General features: G+C 39.4%; 1 protein-coding gene across 4 annotated transcripts in view; it reads left to right on the plus strand.

Moving 5' to 3' along the window:
• PDGFD (platelet derived growth factor D) overlaps positions 1 to 24,934 on the plus strand; it is a 141,430-nt gene that overhangs the window by 74,246 nt on the left and 42,250 nt on the right. Inside the window, exons 2-4 of one of the 4 annotated variants that reach the window (XM_083884808.1) lie at positions 8,148 to 8,352; positions 12,378 to 12,558; positions 13,230 to 13,271. In XM_083884808.1, the coding sequence (XP_083740934.1) occupies positions 8,148 to 8,352; positions 12,378 to 12,558; positions 13,230 to 13,271 (428 nt within the window). The remainder of the gene's footprint in view (positions 1 to 8,147; positions 8,353 to 12,377; positions 12,559 to 13,229; positions 13,272 to 24,934) is intronic. The other 3 variants (XM_083884809.1, XM_083884810.1, XM_083884811.1) reach the window with 3 other exon arrangements.

The following is a 24,934-nucleotide window of genomic DNA, read 5'->3' on the forward strand; positions in this document are numbered from 1 at the left end:
AGCCCATCCATCCCTTGAGATGAGACAGAAGTGGTCTGAATTCTCTTGAACAAATAGAAGAATCACAACACAGGCTTCTGTTTCTTGGAGGAGATTAAGCTGTGTCCTGATTTTGAGAATAGAGTTCATTTTTTTAGCTGTTAGGCTACTGTATAAAAAGGAACAAACTACCAACAATTATATTTTAATACAATAAGATCTGCCTTTTAAAAAAGGATTTAGGTAACTATATGGTATTAGGTGTTTAGTGCACCTGCCTTAAAGGGACTGAAATATCCCCACAAGCTTTTATCTTTGCACAGTTGGTTGATATATGGACTCTAAGAGATAAAACCATGCCCATGGCAAATGCAGTCCAAGGAAAGGATATCTGTTAGAATACTATTGCCAGACTTTCCATTATGAGAGGTGACCTTTCACTCCCTTTCAGAGATTTTGGATCTTCAATGCTGACATAGAGGGTAAGGAAGCATCACATCACAAGAGAAAACTGCCTTGATTTGTCTTATGGAACAGATCTCTTTTTACTGCTTAATGTTCCAGCATGTGACCTCCACTCTGTAATTGCCTATCTATCTGCTACAATATGTTCAACATGAGAAGACTTTTTCCTTTTGATTCGATTTTCTTTTTCCTTCTATCAGCATTTTTCTTTCTGTAAGAAAACTCCATGTCTTGTTCAGGCTTAGAAGTGCTTGAGTGAAACAGTTTCTAAAACAGTATTTTAAAACAAATTATCTTTTAAGACTTGAGCTATGCCAGACTTACAAGGCAAAAAGTCCTTGTTTGGTTGTAAAAAAGAGAAAAATATTGAAGGGAAAGTGGAAAATGAATATATTTTCATTGCACCAGGAGAATCTGAAGGAAGCTTCCCATAAAGGTCTACTTTCTTGAAGCCACTGCCTAAACAGGAAAATTTGGCATGTCTAAGTTCACAGTGTGCTATTTCTTTGCAAAACATTATGAGCTGATGTCCAGTGTTGATATTTGTGCTTAATAGCACTTGTGTCTTTAACTGGCACCATCTTGTCCAAGCCACTACACAAATTTTATATACAAGCCTTCTTACAAAGATGTTTGCACACACTGCAAACATCTGCTTCAGTTATCATGTTTCCCTTAAGCTCTTTGTGGCACCAGAAGAACCATTTCCCTCTGTATTTTTTTTTTCACAGTTTCTCAAGGTTTTATGTGTTATTATGCTCATGATCATGGGGATATATGTACTAGTCTTACTGCACATCATTAGAGCTACACATTCTTGATATACACATTTTTCTCTTTCATACTTAATTATGAAATTCCCCTCCTCCCCAAAAAATGCATAAATATACATCATTCAGTTTGCTGTTCATTTAAGAGTCCAGCAGAGATGGATTTCATCACTACTACACATCATGAAAGAACTAGCAGTAAACAAAATGTTTTATATGCTGGCCTAACATATGTTACTTTTTTAAAGACACTTTTGCTTTACTATAAGACATTCAGTATTTCCTTTTGTGTAGAAGAAAGTCTCCATCAAGAAGTCCACTAAAAGCAACAAAACGCAGTCCCACCTGTTCTTCATTTCAGTGGGTTTTTTTTAGTTCTGTATGCAAAATACAGTTAGGATGGTGCCCATTTCACAGGGACATTAGTAGTATCAAATGAAAATAAAATTCTGCTTATTACAATGAGAAGCATAGAGACAGGCTGTCTCTTTGAATTATGTGCCTGGACTTCCTTATCAATTGCTCATTTAATATTCTCAAAAGTGGTCTTTGCTGAGGTCATGTTCAACCACAGATGGACTGTGTACCACCAAGACTAGTGGGGGGTGCTCTGCACAGAACCACAGGCAGACTAGTGACCCTTCTGTTACAAATGGATGATGGCTCTGAATTGAATTTTAGGTGTCTGGAGTGTTTTCATTCTTTATACCTTCTGTACTGGTGTTGTGCACTGGATAATTTTATTTCTTTCAACTAAAGCTCATTTTTTTTTTTTCTTTTGTAAATCTTCTGTGGATGTACTCTTCTAGCAAAGATCTGCACACAGCTCAGGGACTTGGGAGTGAGCTGATTGTGTGTGAGGTCTGAATTTAGCTGAACATACACAGAGCATCTTTTGATATTGCCTCCATGACAGAATAGGTCGTGCATTGAACTCTGATGTTGCTTGGAGTATCTTTCATGCTCCTGATAAAAAGAAGAGGCCTATTGATAAGAGAAGAAGCAGGTACCTGGAGCTTCTTCTTTGAAGTCCAGTGTCAAACCAACCAAGTTGATAGTCTTTCATCATCTCCCGTGGGATTTAGGTTCACTTTTTAATTGCTCACTTGCTGGGTGATGAATAACATGTTAGGTGGTGTTAAAATGCTGTTCTCTTTTTTGGGTCTTGATCCAGCAAACTCCTTAAGTATGAGCTTAACTATAAGTTTGTTGTGTCCTTGAAATAAATGGGGTTATTGAAGTTGTATAAGGCTGAAAGCAATTTGAAGTGGTGTTTTGGGTGGATCCACTGCCTTAATATACTCCTGCATATATGTCCTTATACCAGATTGGCTGTTTCTCAGTTTAGTGCCTCTGCTGGGATTAGGCTGTACCTGTTTTATCACTGACCAATCCCAATCCTTTCCCTCCTTTGGTTTGCCTTCTTGGAGAACTGCTGTTGAATCATGGTGGGAGCAGAGATGACTTAGGTGAGTTAGGCCTTTGTCATTAAAAAGACAGAGATGTCTAGGACTGGTGCTACCATAAAGTATAATATTCTGCATTGGAGAGAAGAAGTGTGTTGTTGTGTTCACTGTCTAGGATTTATTTTATTGTTTATATCCACTGAAACAAATAAAGCCACAAAAAAAAAAAAAAAAAAAAAAAAAAAAAAAAAAAAAAAAAAAAAAAAAAAAAAAAAAAAAAAAAAAAATCCAAAACAACTCCATTTTTAACAAGGAAAACAACCTTAACAGTTTTACATCTTCCCAACAAGCTGTGACCAGCTATGGGAAACACTGTTTTGACAATGAACTCTGTCATCTTTTCATCTGATTTACACAGAACCTTATGGATAACAAAGTTTCTGCTTATTGCAGGAGGGTGGGGAAGAAAAAAAAAAAAAAAAAAAAGCCAGTGGCTGCCTGAACAGGCTGCCATAAATACAACTCACTTGGCATGCCTTGTCCCCGAGATGAACTGATTTGTGGTCTGGAATCAAAAGTGTTTTACTGTTCTTTGCTTCTCTGTGGATTCAGCTATTTAGATCAGGGTAATTTTCAACTGGATGAACTGAAGAGCTATTATTCTCTCTGAAGGTTATCTAATTTGTTTAAAAACTGGTGGCAAACCACTGATCGCTGTATTTTTTTTAATTTTTATTTTAAGACAACAGCAATGGGGGAGGAGAGTTGTTTCTGGAAACTCCCATGTGCAAAATCCCAAGGTCCTTTCCTGAAACAACAAATACTTTCACAAGTAATAAAATGAACTTCATCATGGTTCTCAGAAACTCTGTCCTTAGCTATACCAGAGGATGAGCTCATCAAGTTACGCCCCATGGCATTTCAGAGGGTATATTTCTTGTCACAGTACATTCAGAGTATGGTATTTTTTTCAGCTTTTACCACTGTATCAAAGTTGGTTGGCCAACTTCCCCAAGAGGAGGAGAGACAGAAGCAAACTTACACACAAGACAACACCTTAGGAAGTGAAACTGAAATTCTAGAGACCTTAAAAAGGTGGAACTACGTATTCCATATTGTTGGTTAGGTCCTTAGACAAAGTCATTTTCTTAATTATTCTTCTTTCTAAAGGAATTGACACTTAAGAGACTCTCCTTGCTGGATGTATCATAGAACAGATGTCAGATTAGCTATTATCAGTTAGAAATTGCCTTTTAGGTTGGTTGGGTTTTTTTAAATTATTGTTATTTTGCTTTAATGAAGCAATTCATTGTCTGTTGAATGATGATGAAAGAAGCAGACTTCTGTCAGTAGTAATAGGCATGTCATCGGTAGGAGAAGTTCCTTTAAGAGGGAAGTGTTGATACATTGCTAAGGCTCACAAGGAAGTGCAGGCATCCAGAGATAACATAGGATGAAATTTATCTTTCTTATTCTTGCTGCTCTTGCAGCATGGCCTAGCTAGGATAGGGAAACATTGGATGTACTGGGCACCCATGGTGGGGATTGTCTTCAGACAAGCACATTTTCCTGAATATTGAACTGGTACCTCCCATTCCCACTCTGACACCCAGCTGCAGGCCTTGCAGGGGGAGAAAGGCAAGCACTTTGGAAAATGCAGCTGTCTTGAGCATTTAAATGGGAGCTCCTCTGATTTGGACAGCTGGACTATAATGTATGCCATTACGTTTAAAAGTAGTGGTTGCAAAAGAACTAAGAGAAAAAGAAAGGAGAGATTAGTTCAAATAAATAAAATTTAGAGCAAGCTGCTTCTCAGTCAGCTCAAACTCTCTACAGGGAATTGCCTCACCAAAAAGGATGTCTTCCAGATTCCTTACCACTCATCTTCCTTATGAGATAGTTTTTCTCCCCCAGTGCAAGGATGAGTTTGTGGCTCCTGCCGTCTAGAATATCCTCTTTCTGTGTATGGCCTAAATGGCCTTTTTGCCTTATGACTTAGCACCTGCTTTTATTCACTGTGAGATGACTTTATATGCTTTTTAGTAAATGTGACAGGCAGTGCATTATGCACTGTCATGTTTTATTTACTCCCATAGAGCATTATGGAATACAGTTAGAATGTGACATCCAGGACACTGTGAAATGCTGCATTGCATTGTGTTGCAACATGGGACAGTTCAGTGACTTGAAAGATGCACTGTCTTTGCCTATATCTTTTATTAAGTGTTTTTTATCCTGGCTTTCCCCTTGGTGAATGTGGGATTCCCATGAGTTCCCTCAGTGTATCTGATGAGGACAATGCTTGTGTGCTTGGAAAGTCTTATTTTAGTCTCATAGCTTTGTTGATACAAAAGGTACAAGAGTTGCTCACATCTCCTCAAGCTGTTTCCCAGATGCTTGATGATGCATGGGGAGCCAACCTCCTGAGAGGGAGTCTGGGTAGACTGTTTTCTATCCAAGCCTGTTAACACTGTGAAATCCCAATGAAATTCCTCCCTTAGAAAATACTAATGTGTTTGATTACAGGGCTGGCTACACCACTTCAGGTTGTAATTTAGTGCATGGCGAGGAGGGTGAGAGGGAATCAGGCTGTTTCAGAGCTCCTGAGGAATCTGCTCCAGCATCAGGTGAAGGCTCTGAATAGCTTTAGATTTCATCCCATGTGGGCTGTAGAAACAGTATTTATGGCCATTCTCATCAAACACACTTTCTTCCTTTGTGGAAAGGGCTTTTCCTCAGAGTGGAATATTTGAATATCCCTTAATTTACTCTAGTGAAACTTTCCTCCCCGTGTTTCTCTGCAGTCTTTCCTCTACAATGACTTTATAGTTGCCACATTTACCATGATGGAAAGAACAAGTCACTGTGCTTTGATTTTTAAGCTTCATAACACGTGCAGCTCTACTGCTCCATGTACCTGTACGGCTTGGATGCTGCAGAGCTGTGCCAGCCATGACATTTCAGCACTAGTCTTGGTCAGGTGTGACTGCCTTGCAGGCAGAGCACTGTAATCTGTGGGATTCAGAGTTTAACTTAAATGAAAAGCTGTGTCAGACTGTCTTCTTGATGTGCAAGAGAGCAGATAGTGTTCATTCTCAGTTGGTGTGCTGTGTGCACAGATGTTTTGTTTGGGGGTATATGTATGAGCATATTTCAGAGATGCTGTCCCTAGATCTCTAATTTCAGCAGCTGACAACACGAGGGTAAAGCCTGTGCTAGGACTGCCTGGGAAAAGGGAACCTGTCCCTCAGAGTTGTGAACCAGATGGAACCACACAGTGAAATGCATGGTGACAGAGGGAAAATGGCAATGGTTTGCTGTATGAGAAAGAGGAGTAAACTCTCTTTACTCTCAGGCACAGGATGAGTTTTGCCATGTTTTACTGCAGTAACTTTTGTTCTGACTTAGGGAATGGTTGTTTTTCACTAGAATTTATTGTCATCAAATCTGTTTTATTTTTATCCCTTTTCTTGGACCTTTTGGATAAAGTCCTCTGAAATATCTTGTCCTCTTGATGTACTGGGTGTTTTCAGAGTCCAAAGGTCCTCAGGATTTCAGTAAGAACTCAGTTGTGTTGGCTGGACATTTTGTTTCATTCCAGATCAGGGGAAAAAATCCCCACAGATGTCCTTTTTCCCATTTTTTTAGAATAAAAGCAAATCCAAAACAGATTTCAGCAGAGATGTCCCTGATGAAAATCGCAACAAGACTAGTAGGTGGGTGGTCTTTAGTTTCACCAAATTGGCACTTTTCCAATGCAAATTGTTTGGTCAAAGCAGAACAAAACAAAACTGGCTAGTTCTGCACCTTGTGATGTAGGGCTGTGTTTGCTTAGAAAGGGTGGCCCAGAGTGTAAAAGCCTCTTAGAAAGGTGTCACAATTAGATCTGTGGAGATTATACAAAACAGAGACTTTTGTGTTCTGAGTTTCAGTTTTTTTGGAAGCTAGAATTACTGTGCTGTCGGAAGAATACAATGAACTATTGTTACACAGCCATGCTTTGCTTATAGCTTCATGCAGGGAGGTATTTACTGCCATGAACCAGTGAAAAGCAACCTGAAAATTAGATGTACTAATCATGAAGTTTCAGCCATTTGTCTGGATTCCTGTTTTCAATGAGCATTTATAAAACAAGTATATTTATTTCATATAAAGAGCTTGGAAAACTTCAGTCACACATTAAATATTTTTTTTAAGGGTGAAGACTTAGATTAGTATGTATGACAGATGGCTGCGGCTGGTTGCTTTGGTTCTGTGTTTCCAGCGTTCACTGGGTGGCTTGGTGGAGATATTTTTCCCCTATTTGTTCTTCCTTAGTAGCCAGATTCAGGAGGAGGCACCAGTTTTCTATTTCTATTGCTTGCAGTGGAACTGGAGGTTGACATGGCATTCATCACAGTGGAGCGATGTTCAGTTTAAGATAAAGACACAGAATTTGGGTGTTTACATGAAAACAAGTGTCCAAATTCATGTAGATCCCCACACATCTGGTGGGGAAGGAACACAGGTAGCTGTCCCACCAAAGGAGGCTCAGAGGTGCGTGTCTTGGCTGGGAACTGAAACCTGCTGTGGTCTGCATGCTGCCTTGGAGCCTTCTGATCTTCCAAATGTCCACAGACTGAAGTTGTCAATGCACAGAAGAATGGTTGTTTGCAGTTCTTTGAGGCAAGCTGACCTGAATTCTGGTATCAGAACCAGCTGGGCAGTGCAAGTGTGTGGTGCAACTGAGAAGACATTTTGACTTTTAGAGAGCTGGGTCTTGACACAGTTTCTGTAATCCTTGGAGTCACGGATTTACAGCAGCAGAGGTTTTACCTCAGTAAGAGTAAACTTTAGGAACAATTGAATATTTGCTCAGGCAAAAGTTGTGGAATTTTAATTAAATAAAGACTTGGCTATTTGTCTTGAAGTTACTAAGATGGTTGATGGGACAGAATCTGGCCTCAGTTACATCAGTATAACCATGGAGTAGCTGTTTGGGTAAATGGACCACAGGCAGAAAATGGTTCACACCGTATGAGTAAAATCAACACATGTTTCTGGGAGGAAATATTTAAAGAAATTTAAATTCACCCATACTCACTTTCCTGCAGCCCTTCATTGCTGCTTTTGTTTAAAGGGTATTGCTCCCCAGAGCACAAAATTTGGGGAGCAGGACTATTTACCTTTTTTATTTTAGTCTGTCTTACTTCATTGTTCTTAAGCTTGTAGCTTTTATTAAAGTTCAATTCTGTTTTAAAACCAAAGTGGTAAGAATGAAATTATGTAATCAATATAAATGTAAAAATAATGATACAGTTCTTATAAAATAAAGAATCTGTGTACTTGAGTTCTGTTGTTCATTAGGGGATTGAATTAAGAAAAAATACACTGTAGTTCCTATTTAATAATAACTGCTCCTAGACCCAACTTTATTTTATAGACTTGAAATGCAAATAATTGTGCTGTGTTATATAAACTGTTGTGTTTTTTGCCTTCCTGTAACTGGAACAACATACTAATTTCTACAAGTTGTGACTACTAACAGAGAGCAATCACCTCACAGACTTGTACCGAAAAGAAGAGAGCATCAACGTGGCAGGGAACGGCTGCATCCACAGTCCTCGCTTCCCCAGCAGCTACCCCAGGAACCTCCTGCTGACGTGGCGGCTCCACTCCCCAGAGAGCACCAGGATCCAGCTGGCTTTTGATAATCAGTTCGGGCTGGAGGAACCCGAAAATGAGATCTGCAGGTGAGTGGCAAGTGGAAGTTTGCAAAGGGCTCCTTAAGACCAGTTTTGAGCTCGCTGGCATGAGACTGCACAGCAAAGCAAAACCAGGGTATCTCTGTCTGGGTCTGAGATGTTCTTGCAAGGAGAACAGACCTTTATGGAGCCTTCCCAGCTGAAATTGATCTTTAAGTTCATAAATAAACTGAACTGTCCTGCACCTGAAGCAGTTTTGTCAGGTTTTAGTCCTTCTTTAATGTTTTAAGCACAAGGTACTTGTATGCTCAAATCAGCTATCTAACAACATAGGTGCTACTTTAATAGTATTTTGTCCTCTGTTACCTCTGCCACATTTCAGCCAGGCAGGAAAACTCTTTTTCACTAGGTGGAATGCTCTAGGAAGTTTGAGTGAGTAGGTAAGCATTTATGTTGGGGTGTGAGGGACAGATAAAAACACATTGAAAAATATAATTATGTTCAAATTACTTGCTTATCTTTATTTTTACTCTTCAGTAGTACAATTCCTTTTAAAACTTTTAAATATAGGTCCACAAACATTAGTATGCTGATGCATGCTGATGTATCTATAAATCTATTAAAGCCTACCCTACTATATCCTAATTGCTTTGGTTCCCCTTTTAAGCAAAAGCGACCTTCAGCTCAGATGATCTGGCTGATTACCTAGGTGGATAAACTGTTTTGCATTGGTAGAGTACAGAGGTGAATCTTGCCAACATTCACTAAAACAGTATAAATCCAGGTGTTTATATTTCTTGTATTCATCTCTGTTTTCTGTGGTAGAAAACAGGCTCAGGATTCCCATGCCCTCCAAAAGGCAGATTGCTGTGATGCTACTTACTTAAAATGCTCAAGTCTCAGCCTCCAACTCTGCCTGATCATGTTGTTACTTTTACCTTATCTATGCAGAGAACTTGGTTGTTAGTGTTTCTGCACACCCAGCCTCTTCTTATCTTATCTTTGTCAATTAATTTGTGTTTGTAGGGTTTGGCATCTCTGCAGGCATTTTACTGGGTGGATTTTTTTTCCCTCATTTTTCTTTGTTAAATTTTCTACATTACTGATAGAGGGAACCGTTCCTGCAGGTTTGTTTTCCATGTAGTAATAAAAGAATGCAGCCTAAAACTGGCTCTCCTTCCCTGCTCCTTGGCAGGTCTGCTCTGGTGATGTTGGTCCAAGATCAGCAGCAGAGTCAGTAACAACAGTAACCTCCCAGTACCCCAAATGCTTTCCCAGATTTAGAGCCTAATGCACACAGAAGCGGGCTGTTAATATTTACATAGTGGATAAACTGTGGCTGACCTTAAAGCATTGCAACTTTGAAACAGAGGGCTAATTTACTGTGGAAAAAAAGATGAAGTATTCTCTGTCAAAAGCCATTAAAGGTGGTGGCACAGTGAGGGAAAGTCAAGCTGTTACTGGCATTATGTGCTTGGAGAGCATCTTGGAAGACAGTCTGCCTGCTTTTTCCAGAGCAGCTAATTTAGAATTCAGAGAAAAGCAAAGACCTTCCATCATCCATAGTGTCTATAGAAGCTGGAGAAATATCACATCCTTTTCTGCAGTAAAGCTTTCCCTAGAGTTTCTGGAAGACCTTTATTTGGGTAGTATTACTTCTAGAGTGAGGAATGTTTTGGTCAGACAGCTTGTGATGGTTTTAAGTCTGTTAAGTACTGTGTGCATTTGGATTTTTTGCTAATGCTCAATATATATTTCAAAACTAGATCCTTTCTGCAGCTTCAGTCCCTGAAAATCCCTGCAGTGCTGCTTTAGAGAGACAGCCAGGACTGTTTTAATTGAAATGAATGCCGAGAGCTGAGTGTATGCTGGAAGGCTGGGCATACTGGACAAGTAATTCATGACCTCTGCACCTTACCTTGCTTTTGTATTTGCTTTTGACCTTAATCTTTTTTCTCCAGAAACTTTCTAGTGTTTTCTTTCAATTTTTCATTAGTGCTAATTATTGTAATTTGCATACTATTAAGACTGAACTGATTGAAATTCATTCAGGCTGAGGAATGAAAAGGTACATTTTAACAGAGCTATATTTCTTCAGAGCTTCTGAAGAAGGAGAGGAAATATTCAAGGTCTCACAGAATGTTCAAGAAGTGCAGTTAGCATTTCCACAGGCACTTGATAAGAGATGATTCTGAAAAGCAATTAAATTACCCAGCCTCTGAGGCTCCTTGGATGCACAAAAGCAACTGAGAATACACCTACTTCCATGATCGTTGCAGCAAAGCATATTCTGTTGAAAGCAGATATAATCCTTGAAAGTCCATGGATTTTCCCTGGTTTTGCTACTTAGTCTGGCTTCTGGCCTCCAAAAGTGGGGAGGCCAGTCAGGACAGCTTTCACCAAAGCTTACAAGGTTATCTCCTGCTGGACTTCACACCCCTTGTATTGCAATAGGCATCTGTGCTGCCCGGGGGACAGGGGAGGATACTTGGGAGCTCTGCTGGGTATCACATCCATCACTACCAGGGAGTGGGAGCTGGGGATGGTGGAGAGAGATTGAGGCAAATTTATCTCTGCCTGGAACTAAATTTTGGTGTGTTACAAAAAAAGAATATTTCAGCAGAGTTTGGGCAGATTTAAGTGGTCGTGGTGAATCTGTTATTTTCTGTTCTCTGAAATTTGGGGGTTGTGGATATAAAAGCAGCAGAGATGATACTCTCAAACCACATAGTACTTGTGGGTTTTTTCTCATGGGCTCTCAGCAGAAAAAGGAAAGCAGGTCTGTTATTTACAGAGCTACTCAGCTCCCACAGCTGGGCAAGGAGGAGGGTGCTTGGCTCACAGACCTGGGGGTGAGGAGCAGTGCATTGCTAGCAAGAATAACTTAAAAGTTCTGAACTCCCTCTTTGGAGGGAGCAGATGCTTTGATAATAGAAAACATTCCTGGTAAAGACCTCCAGAGTTTTAAGGCTTAACTGTACTGTGAGGATGGCACTCAAGCTGCCTGCCCCTCTTGTCATCACCTCTGCCATGGGGGCAGCAATGTGTGGGGCCTAATGCTGGATCCAAAGATATTGAAAGAAGTTTTGTCACAGATTTAGTAAAAGCAGAACTTTATTCTCTATCCTCTTTATTCTCCAGCTCAATAACAGTAGTCATTTATTTATTTATTTATTTATTTATATGGTCATTTACACCTAAGCAGGCGAATGCGCAGGCTGGAGCCGTGAGTGCTGCCTCTGTGCCCCTTCATCCCTGGGGTTTAGTGCCTTCTGCTCCTGGCACAGCCCTCTTTGGGCTCAGGGACCACTGCTGTGGCACGAGTGCCTGGCCCAGGTGTGACTTTTCAGAGAATAAAATGTGCTGTTGCATTTTCCCTGGTGACAGCATGCACATGAACTCCCCACTGCAGCACACAGAGCAGCACCATGCTTTCCTGCTTGAAAGCCAGACATAAATCTTTCCAAAACAGCTACAGGAGCAATGTGCCACCTACAAGGAGAGTTGTAAAAAGCACCTTTCAGTAGCATGCAGTGCCCTGTGTCCCTCCAGCATCTCCCTTTGCTCCTGGCACAGTGGCTGCCCCTCTCTAGCCCTGTGACTGACACAGCAAGTGGGTGCCTGTGGCTGCTGCTGCTGCTACAGCAGGGAGTTGAGCCACCACCAGAAAGTGCACACACAAGTGCTTGCAGCTGCTCAGGTTGGGCAGCCTGCCTTAAATAATATTTTATCAGGTCTCTAAATTATTTACCCACCACATGAAACGCAATGTGTGTGCTTACTGTATACTAAGCACATGCAAGTGCCTCTTATTGCTGTTTTAATGTGGTAGCAAATGCTGTCATGTTCCAGGAGCACAGAAATCAGTCATTTGAACACTCAGGCAGTAGCTTGCAGCTTAGCATATTTTGTGGCACACAAAACTTGTGCACCATTTGTAATATTTAGTCTGATGTTTTGGGGTGGAGAATAGGGCAAAGTTGTCTTTTTGTCTCCAGCTGTGCTCCTGTCAATTTGCAAACACCATCTGTAACCAGAGTCAGCAAAAACTGATTCTTCATACTCCTTTTCAGGTATGACTTTGTGGAAGTGGAAGATGTATCAGAGACCAGCACAGTTATTCGAGGACGGTGGTGTGGACACAAGGAAGTACCCCCAAGAATAACATCAAGAACAAATCACATAAAGATAACCTTCAAATCCGATGACTACTTTGTGGCTAAACCTGGATTCAAGATATGTTACTCTCTTGTGGTAAGTCTCCTAGGGATAATAAGGCTGAAGAGACAGCTTGCAGTGTAAAAGAGCATCAGTTCTTGAGGACTGGATGGTGTAGTTAACCATGGGATCAAAACACTAAATGACTGAAAGTAATTTTATTCCAGCAACTGCATTACTGCAGATCAAGGTATTTTTGACGTTGTGTCATTAAATATAAAATAAAGTCAAGTTCAGTTCAAGATCTAGTCTAATAACATGTTTCGGAAGCACTAACACTTTCTACACTAAAGCTGCACTGCCACTGCCTTGAGAGATGCTGCAGAAATAGCAAAGAAATGGCTGCTCTGTGAACCCCTTTTTCCTGTTCATTTGAGATCAAATAAAAATACCTTGATGGGTTATGGCTGTGATTCTTAGATATAAGAGTAGTTTGTTCTGTATGCAATAAAAGTCTGCATGCAAGACAGTGTACTAAGGCTCAGATTGTATTTTTAATCAGATATCAGCATACCTCTGTATATGCAGAAGCATTAGTAGTGTGTCATGTACTGTTCCAATGAGATGAAAACCTCCCTTTTTTTTTTTGTTTTTATTTTGGTTTTGTTTTTAGGGAGCAGGAATGCTCAGTACTCTTAAGTAGATTTTGATACAAATATGTATTCCTTTGTATTGCCCTCATTAATATTATAATGCTTTTGGTGCAGTGTAGCTCGAAAGAGGCAGATTTTGCAAACACTCAGGAAATGGTAAGCAATAATTTATTATACTGTCATCATTATATTTTCCTATCCATCACACTTCTTATTCCCTTTTTATTCAATCCGCTGTCCTTTAACAAGAATAAAAAAGCCTGAAATAGTAATAATGCTGTAACAGGAAAGATTCGTTGTTTGAGTCATTTCACTTCCACTTCTTGGCTTTGCATGCATGTATGCCTGTGTATGCTAAAAAGAGTCCATAAACAGCACATTTTAAGACAGACCAAAGCTATAAAGATTTTGCTCCCTTGCATTTAAATTGTTAGGCTTATAGTGGAGTAAGGCATTAAATTGTAAGTACATCCTGAACTCTAATTTGACAATAAACTACTAAAACTCAAATTCAGGCAGAACAGTTTATGAAAGACCACTGGGCATAAAAATGAGAGGTGAAGCAGCAGCCTCTCTTTATACTGTATGTATTTCAGCACAGCCACAGAAACTCCAGTATTTAGCAAGTTTTATTCCAGAGAATATACAGATAGTATTAGGCTTTCCAAAAATGCATGTTATCACTCATAGGACACAGGACTCTGCACTAGAAAGCTCTGAAAAGGCTGCTTGTTTATCTCATTTCAAAATTTTGAGTAAACAGTGAATTTGCAATCTAGCAAATCTATTTACAAGAATAATCTCTGAGTGCACCCTCTGTATGAAATACTACTTTATTTCAGAGAAGATCCCTGTACAGGTGATTGGTGGTATTTGTGACTTAGGGGATGATTTGTACTCAGCTGGTCTTCAGATTCCAACCTCTCCAACCTACAAGTGCGGGATTGATACTGAGCAGAGTCAGCCCTTATTCCATAGCCCCCACAGTTGTCTAGAGCACGATTCATGGATATGCTGAGCACTGCTGACCCCTGAAGGTTGGACTGGCTGTGTGTTTCTAGTCAGTAAACCAGAGTGAGCATTAATGAAGCATGCAAAAACATATGGTACTTTGTACGAGATGAAATTAAAGACCTTTACACTGACTTTTTTCCTTCCCTTCCTAACCTTCTCCAACAAAGGGCTACTCCTGCTGCCTTTCTTGGAACATGGTGCACGAGATATGTGCAAATCTCTTAATTCCCTTGCATTTTCTTATGTTTGGAGTTTGGATCTGCGTGGCAGTTGTTTATTTGTATACTAGACTCTGATAATTTTCCAGAGAAAATAAAGCAAGTGATTTGGAATTTATCGATCAGCTCCATCTTCTGTGCATCATGCCAGAATGACTGGATGAATTTCTCACAGTTACTCATGCAGCCAAGCAGCCTTGCAGCCTGACTCTTTGGCCTCTCATTTATAAATCTTTAAGGAAGTCAATGAAGTTCACTAGATTTGATGAAGATCAAGCTTTTACTTAGATCAGCATTCTACATGAGATACAAATAAGGCACCACAGAGCTTAGCAGAAACATCCTACACTATCTTTGTATACTTGTGTTTTTCTATTAACTTCACATATCAGTACCATTTGGAGAAACAAAAGGCAATTCTTTTTCTAGAGAAGACATAAATTAGACTTGTATCACTTGTATCACATTTCCCCTTGTTAAACAAGGTACAGAAAGTAAAAATCCCATGTAGGACAAAAGGGCTCCATGGGATTAGAACTCAGAGTGATTCTGGAAAATCAGACCAAAAAGATACAAGGATGGTCTTTAACAGTATAAGATTGAAAACTATACTGATATGTGTGAATATTTAACTGTATCGATATAATGGACAGGGGAGAAAAATCTTTGAAATAAAGTCTGACCATCTAATTACAGCCTTTAGCAACTTTTGCTTGCCAAAGCTGTCTCCCTCCACCTTCTTCCTCTTCCTCTTCCCTCATCCTCTGTGTCTTGGCACCTCTACACTCCCTTCTGTGGGTCTGAGGGTCTTGGAAGGCTGGAGGGGGAGCAGTGACGGTGGTCTTGAAGGCACGGGAAAGGTCCAGCATGCTGCTGCCTGTCCCAGATCTGCTCTTCCCTCACAAAGTTATCACACTCCCTGGAGTGGGAGCTCCAGGGTGGACCTGACTCCAGGAGTTTGTTAGTGAGTTGAATGTGTCCCATTTCCTACTGATGATCTCAAGTTGTCTAAGAGTCGAAAGTGTCCTAACCTCTCTGGAAGAAGTCCTTTCTCCTAAATGCTGGTTGCAGGAGGAGGTAGGTGTGCACAGCTGGAGGCTGACCTCTACACTCGACACTTCACATTCAAAAGTCCCCAGTTGTAGCTGTGCAGTTTGTTAGCTTAGTCTGGGTATCCACAAAAAGAATTGCTTTCCTTGAACCTCTTCAAAAATTGTGTTTTTCTTTAAGCTTCACAGATCTAGAGCAAAAATGGTCTAGAGCAAGACCTAGACAGGTATTAGGCATGAGCTTCATTTGATTGCAAATTTGTTTGAAATTCCACCTTACCATTATCACTTAAAGCCATTATTTCTCCTTTTTTTTTTTTTTTTTTTTTTTAAATTTTTTAAAGTCTTTTATTTACTAAGTTTCCTTAGAAACATTACATTTTATTATAGAAGGTACTGAGGTTTTCTAGGGTGGTGGTGGGGGGGTTGTTTTTTGGTTTTGGTTTTGGTTTTGTTTTTGTTTGTTTGTTTGAATTGTTTTGTTGGGGTTTTTTTTTTTTTTTGGTTTTTTTTTGTTTTTTTTTGTTTTTTTTTTTTTTTTTTTTTTTTGTTATATTATTTTTTACTCTAAGGGCATAATCATTCACAAGAAACAGTGTAGAAATTCTTGAAGCAGAGAAAGATAAATTTTTATAGTACCCTTTTTCCTGCTGAAGTTCTTTCAATGTTTCCTTCTGAAGTTCTTTTCTGAAAAGGAATGTTAACAAGATTGGCTCCCATGTTTTATTACTTCATTTGCATGCACACTTAGTGAAATAGTCTAGGAACTCATTTGGGAACATGTTTCACCAATAAAGGTGAATGTTTGGAATTAAAATTCCCAACTCTGCATCTAATTTCATTTTAATGAGACAGCTAGAAAATGTTGGATTCTGTTTGCTAATTACAAACATTATTTTAAGTTTATTGTAAAAGGCATATATTTGTTATACATTTATAGCAATAAATTCCTATTGCCTTACTAATTGTTTGGTTAATCCTAAATGAAATACATACTTTGGAACTTCAACTAAAATTATTATTGGAAACAAGGGCTACCAAAAAACTAGGAACACATGTATATATAGTTGTATAAACATGCATATATATAGAGATGTAAGGTTACATATATGTCTTTTTCATACCTACAGATACACATGTGGACATGTGGTATTAAACAGGAGAAAATAAGAGCATTTGTCCCAAGATAAGCTTATGCATTAAAATATGTATGATTGTGTTAAATCCTAAGTAATTTTGTCTTGTTTAAAAATTAAGTTTTATGGATGAGGGAGCCATAAAGAAATTAATGGTATGGTGGAGGGAGGAACTTTGAGTTTGAATTCATATTTGGAATTTTGCAGAGAGTAGCTTTCTGCTAAACACGCTGTATGTAGGTCACCACTCCTGTAATCAAAGAGAGAGCATTAGTCACAAACAGGGGTAAGACACCACAATAAAATTCAATTACTTTCCCATGCAAAGAATATTGACCAGTCAAAGTTTGCTCAAATTCTGGGCTGAAACTGTTTAATACTTACCTGTTAAGCTCAGAAGAAAACAAACAAAATTGGAAGAGCAATCAGAAAATGAAAATGGGAAAAATAAGAACCTTATCCTGATACTTGCACTCACTGCTATCACTCTGAATTAAACAACTGTTTCCCTGTATTTTACTACACTTTTCTGCACAAGTAGTGCAGCAACAGGCTTAAGGGGTTTTTTTTTAAACGAGTCAATAAATAAATGCCCTTAAGAGTTAACACAATCACAAAAAGATTCACCAGTGGGAATACAGATTCATAAAGATCAGAAGGAATGATTAATATTAAGCTGAAGCCAGTCTGGAAGCTGTATGAGTCTGCTGCTGTACTTCTGGTTCAGCTTGTCACTTCTTTCCAGAATGGATAGCTAATTCATTTCTGTATCCAGGACAAAATATTCTGCCTGAAACTCCATGTAATATATCTCATGTGACAACAGGAGTGATAATGGTGCATCTCTAACTTCCCTGCTATTAGATAATCCACTGAAGGAATCCCAGTAGTTGCTGGGAGTACAAAAGGAAAAAAATGGGGTAGAGTGGCATCTCTTGGTTAATAAAGTGGTTGAACATGAAACAAAGTTCACGTTGGAAAAAGAAGAAGTTGATCAGTTCTGCTACTTTCTCTGATTTCAGTTTTGATTACCTGTATATACTGGACAGCAAAGACTTTTTATAATACAACCCATGTGCAAAGCATGTAAAATCTTATATGATGAAACTGCTATTTTCTTAAGTTCTGAAAGAAAACTATTTTCTGTGTTTTGCTCAAGGCATACTCTTCATAAAATTATCTGCCAGAGGCTCATCTTTCAGGAGAGAAGTAATTAAGTCTTAGGTTCTAATTAGATAAGACTTGCTTAAAATCTTTAACATTACTTCTCCAACTTCACATAAGCAGGGAATTTAAGAGATTATCTATGCACAATTTTTTTTTTTTAACTTTGGAAGATGTTAAAAATTTTAAACAGCAACATAAGATGATAGCACATTAAAAAGAGGTATTACTTCTTGGTGCATCTTGAGACACTGAGTATCTCAGAGTAATTTTCTATGGGGAGGAGGAATGCTTTCCATTTAATAAGGGTTCCTGAGAATCCAGCAGCCCTCAACCTGCTTCTTAATTCACATGACCTAGCCTGTCCTCCTGCAAGATTTGATGACGAGAGGAAGGTGGCATGATAGAAGAGCAAAGCAGTGTGATAGGCAGGCACATTCTGGTTCTCCCAGCACTCAGAGCAGAAGAAAAGATAGTGAAGGATACAAAAAAAGAGCGAAAGCAGGAGTCAGATAGCTTGGTAATAAGGAAAGGGTATTCTTGGATTCAGAAGGCATGTCTGGATGGTCAGTTTATCAGTTTCACAGCCAGCATTTGCTGCTCCGGGGACAGCCAAAGTTTCTGATCAAAAGATTCATTCTGATACTTGCATCAAACCAGGAGCTTTTTCTGCCTTCAGCATCCTTTCACAGCTTCCAAAACCCTAAACCTTTACTGACTGAATCCTAAGTCTTGTCCACCCAAACTTTTTTCCTCCAGGGTGGGAAAACTTGCAGGTGTTCAAGTCTAAAATGCACCAGCTGAATGCAGCATGTGAGTCACAGGGAGCCTGGGGCTGCAGCAGAGCAGCCAAACCTGACATGACCCAGCGCTTCGCAGTCACTTGTCCCAGGCTGCATTGTCCTCCAGTGTTTCCTAGGCTGTGATCCTAACATAGTCCTTCTCTTGCCAGGTCTTCTGAAGGTCTGATGCCCCTTCCATGTTTACTCTTGTCTCAGACACTAAGATTGGTCCCAATCCTTCTGCTATGTGGCTCTCTAAAATTTAAACTTTATTAGGATTCTCTCTGTTTTGTGTCTTAATTTTTAAAGCCATTCAAAATTCAGAGATTTCAGGGAGAAGAGGAATCACCTACCAGCTTGGCATTAGAGGATGCTACAAGTACTAAAGGGAAGGGCTGGTACAGGATCATCCAGGAATGGCAATGAAACAGTGGCAGTAGCAAAGACAAAGGAGGACTGTTAAATATAGTACCAGTTCAGAAATAAAGGTTTTTTGTGGGTAAGGCAAACACACATAGTAGGAGTCAAGTCCACAGAGAGAGAGAAGGCAGCAGAAACACCAAAATGCCGTGGTGGGAGAGGTAGGTGAAGCCCCAGACAAGCAAATATTCCTGAAAACAAAAGGAAAAATTACAAAACCGAAGGACAGAGAGGCTGTGACTAACAGTATGAAACTTGGCAAGCACACCATGAAAGAAGGAGCCTTACCTCTTTACTAGGAATGTGTCCACATGTCACTTGTTCATTACAGTCACATGAATGCACTTTCACTTGGACTCAAGAGGGTGAATGGCAGTAAGGAAACATTTTTAACAAGGTAACGAAGGGAAGGAAGTATTTGCATAACCCAGAAGAGTCATGTTGGTGTGGTTGGGAAGGAAAAGAGGTAAATGAATGAGAGATTTTAAAGAGAAAGTGGACTTATTGAAATAAGAAAGACTGTGTCCACGAAAGGAGGGAGGGCAGGAATGGATCAGGTATAAAAGCAAGACAAAAGTAAGACCATTTCACTAGATCAGCTTCTTTTTGCAAAACCTGACTGTGAACTTGAGAACTGTGTTTGAATATATTTCAAAAATGAAGAGTTGACTGGGAACATGAATGAGGAATTGAGTTATGGCCAGGAAAATACAGACCTAGTTGCAAGGAAGATAGCAGAACCAGAAGCAGTGGGACCATATAAACACACAGAAGCTCCTGGAAGCTGTCAGACTTCAACTGATAAAGTAATTGTTTTAATCAGAAAGGAAAATAGACCTTTATGCCTGTATTTTCTCAGCTGCAAGCATGTGTGCCTGACAGTTTTGTTCTTTGAACAGCATGAGGGAGAACTGGCCATTTGCTCTTCTCTGTCCTTGATTTGTTGACAGCTCAGTTAAAGTGTGGCTTCTTTGCAGGGTGTTGTCATTGATATGTCTTAAAATGGCAGTAGTCCTGTTAATGTCCAATTCCTGCTGAAAATGATACATCTTAACCCCAGACATGCTATACACTGGATGAGAATTCACCACACTCATGGTGGTGGCCAAGGACAAGGAAATGCAGCCCTTTGCACCTTCAAAGGACTGTACAAACACAAGTCTGTTATTTTTGAACCCAGTATCCTGTCTCACATAGTTGATTCTGACGTGACTTAGAGGAATTGTTAATTTAGAACAGCTTTAGATTTTGAAGGACTGCATTTCCTGCAGTCAGAACTTACCTGTTTAAAGAATTTCTGAGGAAATTAGTGACCCAGAGGAAATTTCCCCTTTTCCAAGAAAAGTTAGATGTACAAAAGACACCAACAGGAAAAGATCATCGTGTGCAGTACAAGAGGGTTACTTACCTATGTTAGACAAAAATAATCAAGAGTTTCAAAAGTCTCATCCAGTATGAAGATGCTTTCTTGCAAAATACAGCAGAAGCAAATTGGAAAATGCAAATTCCAAGGAGCACACATTCATGTTAGCCATGAGGTCATAGCATGTAAGAATAGCAGATAAGAGCCACAGGAATGTTGCCGTTGTTGGGAAGTGTGTAATACTGGCAGAATAGTAGCTTCAGCATTTTAATTGAATGAAGGGGAGCCATGGTATCATAGCAACTGGCCATTGTCTTGCCACCGTATTAGACTAAATGAGGGCATGTGTGAAGATTCACAGTAAATTTTCTGTCCTGTTAGCTTTCATGCTGTTGTGGTTTAAGCTCAGATGGAAATTGAACACCATACTGCTGCTCACTCATCCCCCCTCCTCTCTCCATCCTGCCACCCTGGTGGAATGGGGAGGAGGATCAAAGTAAAATCTGTATGTTGAGATAGGAACAGTTCAATAATTGAAAATAAAGTAAAATATAGTAATAATGATGATAACAAACAGTAAACAAAAAGTGATGTTCTGTGGTGTGGAATATCCCTTTGGTCAGTTCAGGCCAGCTGTCCCAGCTCCCTCCCAGTTTCTTTTGCATGCCTCCTCACTGGCAAAGCATGATACTAGGAGAGAAAGAAAGAGTTCTTGACTTAAGATAAACATGACGGCAAAAACCCAAATCTGTGTGTTATCCACACCATTCTCTTTCTGAATCAGCACTGTAACAGCTGCTGGAAGAAATAAACTCTACCCTAGCTGAAACCAGGACACATGCCCATACTGGTTCCTGGTTCATAGTCACATTTTAGTCGTATTATATCTGGATACATTAAAAAATTCAATATGAAAGCTAATCTTTTCCCTGTTCTTCAAATGTCATTACAGTCAAGCAATCTCTGTTACAAAAAAAAAAAAAACAAAAAAACAAAAAAAAAAAAAAAAAAAAAAAAAACAAAAACAAAAAAAAAAAACCAAAAAAAAAAAAACACAAAACCAAAACCACACACACACAAAAGAAAGCCAGAAAAAACCCTGAAACAAAAAACAAACAAACAAACACCACACAGAATACATGAAAAGTAGACTTTCAGTGAGCCAGAGTTCATGATGCTGGTTGTGGCAAAATTGTTCTATTGGACAAGTAAGAAATTAAACCTATTCCCAAACTTGGGAAAATCTTATGTAGTTGTTTTAATTAGGGAAACAAATCAATGATTGCTAGTAGTCTAGAAATCTTCAGAATTAAGTTTGGTTAGAAAATGAATGGTAGATATTCAAGATATTTTTTATTACAACTACTCTGGGTAAATCAGTCAGTTTTAAAAGAGATTTAATACTTAAAACCTTTTTTAGATCTTACCAGTGTTAAAATCCATAATTCTACTTACCAGGTGAGTTGGACAGCTTTCTTATGGTATCTATAAAGCAATATTTTAAATTAACATTAAATATGTGTAGGTAGCAGAAAGTTAGGATGGATTCAACACCAAAAATCATAGTGCATGAAATGAGGGGTACATTTTATGTGGCACTATGAGCATAACTTGGGAGAGGACAAAGACCACCCTCCGTTCTATGATTTTACTTCCTGTGGCTATGCAAGCAAACGGAGTATATAAATAGCTTGGAACTGGTGTTTTGGCACTGTACAAGAGACCAGTCAGTTTTAATTCAGTTTGTGTTTGAAGACATAGAAAGGCCCCATAGCTAATTTGTCTGCTTGGACTTGACCATTAAGAAGACACCAGAGGGAGAGGCAGGAAATGCTGTAGAGAACTGAGCCTGCCATAGACACACAATCAGTGCTGGTGGTAGACTTGTGATCCTCTTTTGTATCTGCACTAAAGAGGAGGGTTAAATCCAACCATTGTCCCCTGATAACCCTAAAAGCACATCAGTATGTATGAACATGAGGTGCATTTACACTGTCAAACTTCTTTAACAGCACTCATTAACCTGTCGATCACACTAGCTGTTTGTTTGAAAAGCAGGACTATTTTAGACTGTTGACTTGAGGATGTAATGCTGCCTCTGTAAATCCATATTCTGTCCTTTACTTCCACTTCAGCAACAGTTGAAGAATGTTGGCATGTGAAATAATCATAACATATGAAGAACTTATTTTGGTTTGGTAAATCTGGAGGGTGTTTTCTACAAATTTAGTTAAAATGGCAGATTTGTTGGGAGAAGAGATGCCATGCTTGATTCTGTAAAAAGTTTAATTGGGCACATTCTATTGCAATGCTTCAAAGAGGTGTTAATTAATTCCTTCTGGTTCTTTAATGTGGCAACACTAGTCTGACCTACCACTGTGGCCACAAGAGAAGAGGGAATGGCCAGTTCTTTCCAGGCCCTGTTCCTGTTGAGCAGACTCTGCTCTAGATTTTCTACAAAAGATGAAGGTGCACAGCTTAATTTAAGTGTATCAACTGTGTTGGAGAAGAGTAGGAAGTCAGTCTGCTTCCTCTGGAAGTCTGTCAGAAGCAAATACTAAAAGCGGTATGGTGCATTGAAACATGCTAGACCTCCAACTGCACTGGGGAACTTGTGAAAATCCATCACAGCAGGTGTTGGTTGCAAGTTGTCTTTTAAATCAAAACAAGGATTGCATGTCTTCACAGCCTTTTGTAGAGAGGGGCTCCAAGGCACAACTTCATGTTCTGTACTCTTCCAATACTATTTATCTGACTGTGTGTCTGCACCTTGCAAAGCCTGGCAGCACAATCCTGCACTTGAACAGTTCTAGCAAAGTCTGGGTTGCAGGGTCTGTTTCAACCTTAGCACTGTTCAATGTGTTTTTGTCATTCTTGGCAAGCCAGGGAACACAATGCATTGTGTATAATGGGTGTTTAATTGCTTACATAATAAATCTTTGCCTTGTTTGTTGCAACAGCTGTAACTGCTGTAAACTACTTACATCTCTGGATCAGATGATACTGATTGTTTTAAGATTACTGAATCTAAATTTAGGCGCTTTTTTTTCCCTCCAGTTATGTCTTATGCAGACAAACCTAGAATTCTGATGTGAGGTCATTCAATCAACTTCCCTTCAGGACAAGAATTTTCTGTATTGTAAATTCATTGTTTGATCATCTAGTATAATTTTTAAATATAACAAATGCATACGGAACATTTAACCGTGGACTAATAAATCACTATTGCAAAGACATTTTTTCTTGCATAGTAAGTTTTAATTTATTTTTTTTTTTTATGCCATACCATTGCCTGCAATTATATTCCTTCTTGATTTATGATAAAGAAGTCTGTTCTTTTTGTTGTGGGTGTATATCTCCCTTAGATATTTGCAATGTGCTTTCACACTTTGCTTTTTGCTTAGTCAGGAAATACTGTCCATATTTAGCTTTTAATCTTATCCAAAAAATCAGGCTATTTAATCCCTTCAGAGTTTTTGACGTTCTTATCAGAACTGCCCCAGATTTTCCTAACTTTTTACAATGTCTCTATGGTAGTGAATGCAACTGAGTCTGGTAATCACCAGGGCTGTGTTATGAGTGGTGGTGTTGTCAAAAATCATTTTGGCATCAGTGTCACCTGCCAGGTTACCTTGCTTAGGCAGGTCTGCATGACTTCTGACAGCCCGTCTGCCCTAACAGTGGAAATGTGTCCTTTAATGGGTTTTCTTTTGTCAGCTCAGTCTCTCTTTGGGGTCCCAGGTTTCCTGGGCTCCTCCTCCCATTCAGCGTGTAATCTAAAAACAATTAGGTTACATCTTCCCAGAGCAGACTTTCCTCGTGTTGGGTTATGATACCATTAGTGATTTTTGGATGTCCTCAGTGAAAATGGTTGTGCATGCAGTTGCATTTTCCATGGGTTTGGATGCAGCATCATGACCTCGGGGAGAGTGCTGGCTTCCAGGCCAGGCTCCACCACTGCCCTAACACCTCTCATAGCCTGAAACCTTCCCACCTCAAAGATAGGCACATCAATTGTAAAATGCCATGAAATTAATTTCTAAAAGACAGTACAGAAGCAGGTGGTGGTGTTCCAGCTTCCAGTCTGGGACACTATGGCAGCAGGGTGGGCTGCATGGCCAGACCATGAGTGATGAACAAAGGGGTTTGTCTGCCATGCTGTTTTATTTGGATACTCACTTCTCCTGTGCCTGCCAGATTTACCTGGGTCCTCTCTAGTGTAAGAAATTTCATGCCTGGAAAATAGAGAACAATCCCAGATTCCAAACCAGGAAGGTGAAAGAATGAAAATCAGCTTTGGACCACACTGAACCACTGGTCTGGTGGGTGTGAGAAAGCTTGTGCTATTCTCATCCCACCCCCTTCCTCCTTAGGTGGCCTGATGAGTGGAACTCTTGGGATCTCCACACTTCCTTTTAAAAAATTTTCCTTTTAAAAATTTTAACAATTCTTAGTTTTGTTTTAAGCCCCAGGCACAGGTCATCAGGGAAAGTCCTTCCTCCCTGCTGGGGATGCTGGTTTGCTCACAGGCTGTTGCTGTTGTTTGCTCTGCACAGTGGTTCTGGCTTCAATAACCTTCACACTCTAAACCACATTTCCAAAGACAATCATGGTGCTGTGTAACTGACTTGTGTTTTGTATGCATACATCTTTATTAAATTTACAACCTTTGG

Source organism: Zosterops lateralis, assembly GCF_965231275.1.
Source record: "Zosterops lateralis genome assembly, chromosome: 2".
Taxonomy (NCBI): Eukaryota; Metazoa; Chordata; class Aves; order Passeriformes; family Zosteropidae; genus Zosterops; species Zosterops lateralis.